Here is a 4,999-nt window from a genome sequence, read left to right as displayed (position 1 = left end):
TGACTAAACACACACACACACACACACACACCCATTGACACATCAGAAAAAAAAAAACCTTTCACAAGAACTTTTCTGCAGCGGACAGCCGACAAGGTCTCAATTTAGCCCCTTAAGATCTAGAGGTCTGGCTGGTGGAGGACCATGATGCAACAGCTGACGACACGATCTCACAGCGATCTTTATTGGCCGTTATTCATGATGTTGAAAGTTTGAAACAAAGCAAAGCACAGACGCCTGCTTCGACTGCTGTCAAAAGTGGGTTTTCCGTAGGAACGAGACTTTGTGCCAACAAAAGCAGAAGAACGTTTTTCCCGTCACGATGGAAAGATCCAGGATGATGCAAACAAAACAGTCACAGGAGTGTTTTTTGAATCACTCAGCGTCCTCTTTTTCAGCAAAACTGACAAAGTCAAAAAAAAACCCGCGTGTGGTTCAGTGCCACAGCGTGATAACTGATGAGCCGGGCTTTGGTTGAGCAGAGGAACAGATGAGTGAGTTCACCAGGCGATGGGAGTTTAACAGAGTTTATTCTTATTCTCACATTGAAAAAGATTCTCATGGCAGCACATTCTTGCAAATACAACCGAGACGTTTGTCCCACAGATAAATCTCACAATCAGCACGGAAGGAAAAAAAAAAAGGAACAAGAACGTCAAAGAAAAACAAAGAAAATCTAACAACGACCTAATCTTCAAAAGAAAATCAGGAATAAAAATGAAACCCAACACGGGCAAAACGGTGGAAGAACAAAAAAAAGACAGAAAAAAAGCAGCATTTAAAATCTTTTTTTGCGAGGGGGTAAAACAGATGACAGAAGTGACGTGTGCTTTTTTTTTTAGTGTGTATGTATGTGTGGATGTGTGTGTTCAGACGGTCTCAGGCACGTTAGCAGTGGACACTCGGCTTTCTCCTTCACGTCAGTCTGAGCTTTTACATGAGCGAGACGCCAATCAAACGGCAGCGAGCGAGGACGAGAGAAAGAGAAGTTAGCGGCGGGTTGGAACCGGTTCGGCTGACTGACTGCTCGTCTCCGTGCACAGACGGACCTTTGTTTTCAGCACACCTCAAAAAAAAGAAGAAAGAAAAAAAGAAGAAAAAAACCAAACAACTTTGCATTTAGTCCAGGCACCGGTAGCCGTGCACACTCACTTCACTTTTCATGCCGACTCTTTTTCTCTCGGGGTGATTGCCGCGGTCCCCACACAGCCTGCTGCTGCTGCTGCTGGGAATACAAATATAAATACCAACAACGGGTTCTCGAGCAGGCAGGGTCTGTGCGAAACAGCTGTCAGGCTAAAATACATCTCTTCACACTGGGCCAAACTGAGGGCATAAAAATACATTTCTTTTTTTTTTTTAAAGCAGGAACTTGGATTGCATTGTTCATTGTTGTTTTTTAATCTCATACTCGTTACAATCATTAACCCTCCTCCTTGAAAAACAACGGATCCTGGAAAGACAGCAGTCAGTAACAACATAATAAAACAAACAAAACGAGATGAAAACCAGACGATGGAAAACCTCCAGGATGGAGAAACTCCACTGGTCGTAAACACAAAAACTCCCTTGCATTGCGGTCGTCGCCACCTGCTTGTAGTTGTCGGCCACATCCTCCGCAGATGTGCTGCAGTCTTTAGTTTTTAGGCTTTTTCTGAAGAGGCTGGATTCCAGAAGAACAAACAGGCATCGCTTTGTCCTGGTGTGTGTTTCTGTGTGTGTGTGGTCACTGGTATTGGAGGTAGTTCTTCAGAGTCAGCGGCAGCGGGAGTGAGTCGATGTGATGGATGCGCTCCCTGCCCAGAGCCACTCGAGCAACTCGTCTGCACAGGTCCATGAGGGGGAGGGGCTCCGCTGTGGAGGGAGGGGGTGGGGGTGGCAGACAGACAGACACAGCATGTTAATGTTAAGTGGAGGGGGAAAACAAAAACACATAAGCATCAGAAAGATGTAATGGTCAAGCATTGTTCAAATACTTGACATGAAGATAATAAATAAATAAATAAATGAAAGTTATGGAAAAAAATTCATGTGCACTGAAAGTATCAAATATAATCAAGGAGGAGGAAGAAAACCATGTATAGGAGGAACTCTCTGTCTCTGTTGTGTCGGTGAAAGAGTGAAAACAAAGCCGATTAGCTTTGGTGAAAGGAATTTTGCATAATATGGCAACTTTGAATTCTCACATTAATGCACAACAAATACAACTAAGATGTTTTAAAGGGTTAAGGAACATTCTAATACAGTGGCTATATAAGAGTCGATCCACTACACTTTGCTTAAAGTGGTGCAGTTGGGCGACTGCAGCTCAGAGCAGGTTGTCCAATGATCGAAAGGTTGGCGGTTCAAATCCCGCTCCATCCCGGCCTGTCCTTGTGTCCTTGGGCAAAACACTTAACCCACATTGCCTCGTACGAACGTGGCTGGATGTTGGTTGGTGGCCGGAGGGGCCATTTGATTGGCTGCCACGCTTCCGTCAGTCTGCTGCAGGAGCGCAGCGGTGGCTACACATGTAGCTTACCACCACCAGTGCCAATGTGACGTGAATGAATAATGGGTTCAATGTGAAGTGTTTTGGGTGCCTTGTAAAGATCCATATAAATCCAATCCATCATTATTACTACCATTATTATTATTATCAGTGTGATGCATTGCACGCAGAGCAGGGCGAGAGCAACAAACGCGATAGAGCGCAGCAGGTCAAGGCAACAGACTCGACTCGTCTGGCTGTCATTCAGATGCAACACCGCAAAACATTGCTCGCTGGTCCTGAGCCAACGCTCACACGCGCTCCACATCCACAACAAGTCATTCATATTTTTTTTATGCCCCACAATGTACTGGAGGTTTTTCCATCGCTGCCCACCACCATGGTGTGTGTGTGTGTGTGAGGCAGAGGGCCACTCTCCTTCTCACAGATGTCACGCTGTTCCACCTGAAAGCGCCATCTGGCTGGGCCGAATTCCCACTGTTCCGAGGCCAGTGAACGCACCACCGCGTGAGCGCCGTGTTGCGCGTGGTGGCGGCGACGTTCGCAAACGCATTACAAACATGACGGAGGAAACCGGCAGCCGCCGACTGTCGGTGATTCTAGAAGCTGTTGAGCGGAGTGGCTGCTGCCACTGCACTTTAATGTAATTTTTATGTATATGAACCCCCCCCCAAAAAAAACAAAAAAAAACAGCCGTCGGTGGTTGCAGCGTCAATGGTGTGATTTAATGAAATGTCTGCAATCAATAAATCATCCAGAAATGAGTTATGGGCTCCGTCAGCTTTCCAGCACTGCATTTTTAGAATACGAAATCCATCCGATTGTTTGCTCAGTAAAAACAGTTCTGCGGCAGCACATGAAAGGCTTCATGCAAACACACACGCACACACAAACACAGTCGCTGGATCGCTGTGAACAGAAAAGTCTGGCGACGCAAACAAGCCTAAATTAGGCCAAATGTTTAAAGCGCCTTAGAAGTGTTAAAAAATTTAAAAAATAGAACTCGGCAAATAAAAGTGAAGCCCATCAGAAAGGCCCATTTGTTTCATATAAATATATTCAGAATTAAATCCAGACCCTATGAAATTAGGTCCCATTTGAAACAGAGCCAGGGAGCCCGTTGCAATAACCGGACCAATAGTTGGCTGTTGTGGCACGTTTAAAACTGAAAGCGGAAACTGAACATGGGTCTTGGGTACGAACGGTAAACTGATGTCAAACCGGCTCTGGTTGTTGAGCACCGCCTGGCCCAGCACCGTCTGGCCCAGCACCGCCTGGCTCAGCAGCTTTTGTTTCCTCGCGGCAAAGTTCCACTGAATTCCGCTCCTTTCTTTGAGTGACCTTTAAAACCGACATGGGGAGGCAGGGGTGGATAGGAGGGGATGAAGGGGGGAGGCAGGGGTGGATAGGAGGGGATGAAGGGGGGAGTCGACGGGTGAACAGCAGCCACGCAGCCGTCTTCATCTATTTGACTGCCAAGTGCTTAATGAAAAGCCTTTGTAAGAGCAGCTCGGGGACAAGTGGCAGAGTGCCGATTCATTTACTGCTACATCAGCGCGGTTGTTCCCACATCAGGGAGCCGCGGTAAAGTGGCCAAATCCCCCGCAAAAAAAATTAGGAAATTAATACATTTTGGAGAAAAAAGTTGTGCGATGAGGCCAATTATAATTTGTGGCTGAGGAACAACCTCATCTTCCTCATTACCGTCCGTCTGCACAAGCCGAGGTCACTCGTTGGTGCAGCTACAAGATAAGCAGCCGAGTCCGTTTATGAAGCACCTGGAGGCCGCCTCCACCCTGGCGGCGCACTCCCGCAATCCCATCAATCAGCCCGACCGGCCTCGCGCCCCAATGCAAGTAAGCAAGTGGTTACCATGGCAACCAGGCACCTTGCAACCGGCGCTGGGTGGCGTCGCAGGGCTGTAAGGTCACATCAGTGACAGGTGTGACCAGCCTGAATCACCAAGCACTGCCCTAAAGGAGTCCTTTCAGAAACAAAATGTTCTTTTTCAGCTCATATTTTGCATTACAGGCACGGAAAATGACAACTTTTGTTTGAAGATGTGCTGACTTTGGTGACGCAAAATCCAAACGACTGACAGACAGTGAGCGGCTGGCCAATCACAGGGGAGTGGGCTGTTTCAAGGCGGAGCCACGGATGGAGCAGGTAGGGGAAGGGGGAGGAGAGCTAAAACTGCCTCTTCAAGTTGAGTCAGAGAAACTCTTGGCCTGCACAGCTCAAAATAGGGAGCTTTCCGACCAAACAAACCTTGTTTGCTGTTGGAGGTCGACCACCAGAAATTAACTTATTGATCTACACGTGGCAAGGACATGGCCCCCGTCAGCATTGCTGTCAATTACAGCGTTTGAGAGACAAGAAAGAAAAAGAAAAATGCAACAATTAAAAAAAAGAAAGGTACATCAGTGCGAGTAGAAGCTGTTCAAACCTATCAGTCTTGACGACGACCAGCGCTGCTTGCTGGAGTTCATGAGGTGGAAGTTGCTGCAA

At 47.1% G+C, this 4,999-nt stretch overlaps 1 protein-coding gene across 3 annotated transcripts in view; it reads right to left on the bottom strand.

Moving 5' to 3' along the window:
* Positions 1-852: 852 nt before the first annotated feature.
* The window catches only part of LOC142895649 (SPRY domain-containing SOCS box protein 4-like), a 25,858-nt gene continuing 21,711 nt past the window's right edge, over positions 853-4,999 (bottom strand). For all 3 annotated transcript variants that reach the window (XM_076036884.1, XM_076036887.1, XM_076036886.1), the window contains one exon: positions 853-1,854. In XM_076036884.1, coding sequence (XP_075892999.1) covers positions 1,756-1,854 — 99 coding nt within the window. In that variant the 3' untranslated portion in view covers positions 853-1,755. The remainder of the gene's footprint in view (positions 1,855-4,999) is intronic.

This window comes from Nelusetta ayraudi, unplaced genomic scaffold (assembly GCF_046127955.1).
Source record: "Nelusetta ayraudi isolate G7.1 ecotype Tasmania unplaced genomic scaffold, CSIRO-AGI_Nayr_v1 ptg000048l, whole genome shotgun sequence".
Classification (NCBI taxonomy): Eukaryota; Metazoa; Chordata; class Actinopteri; order Tetraodontiformes; family Monacanthidae; genus Nelusetta; species Nelusetta ayraudi.
Note: the sequence above shows the minus strand (reverse complement) of the source record. Positions and strands in the feature narration are given on the sequence as shown.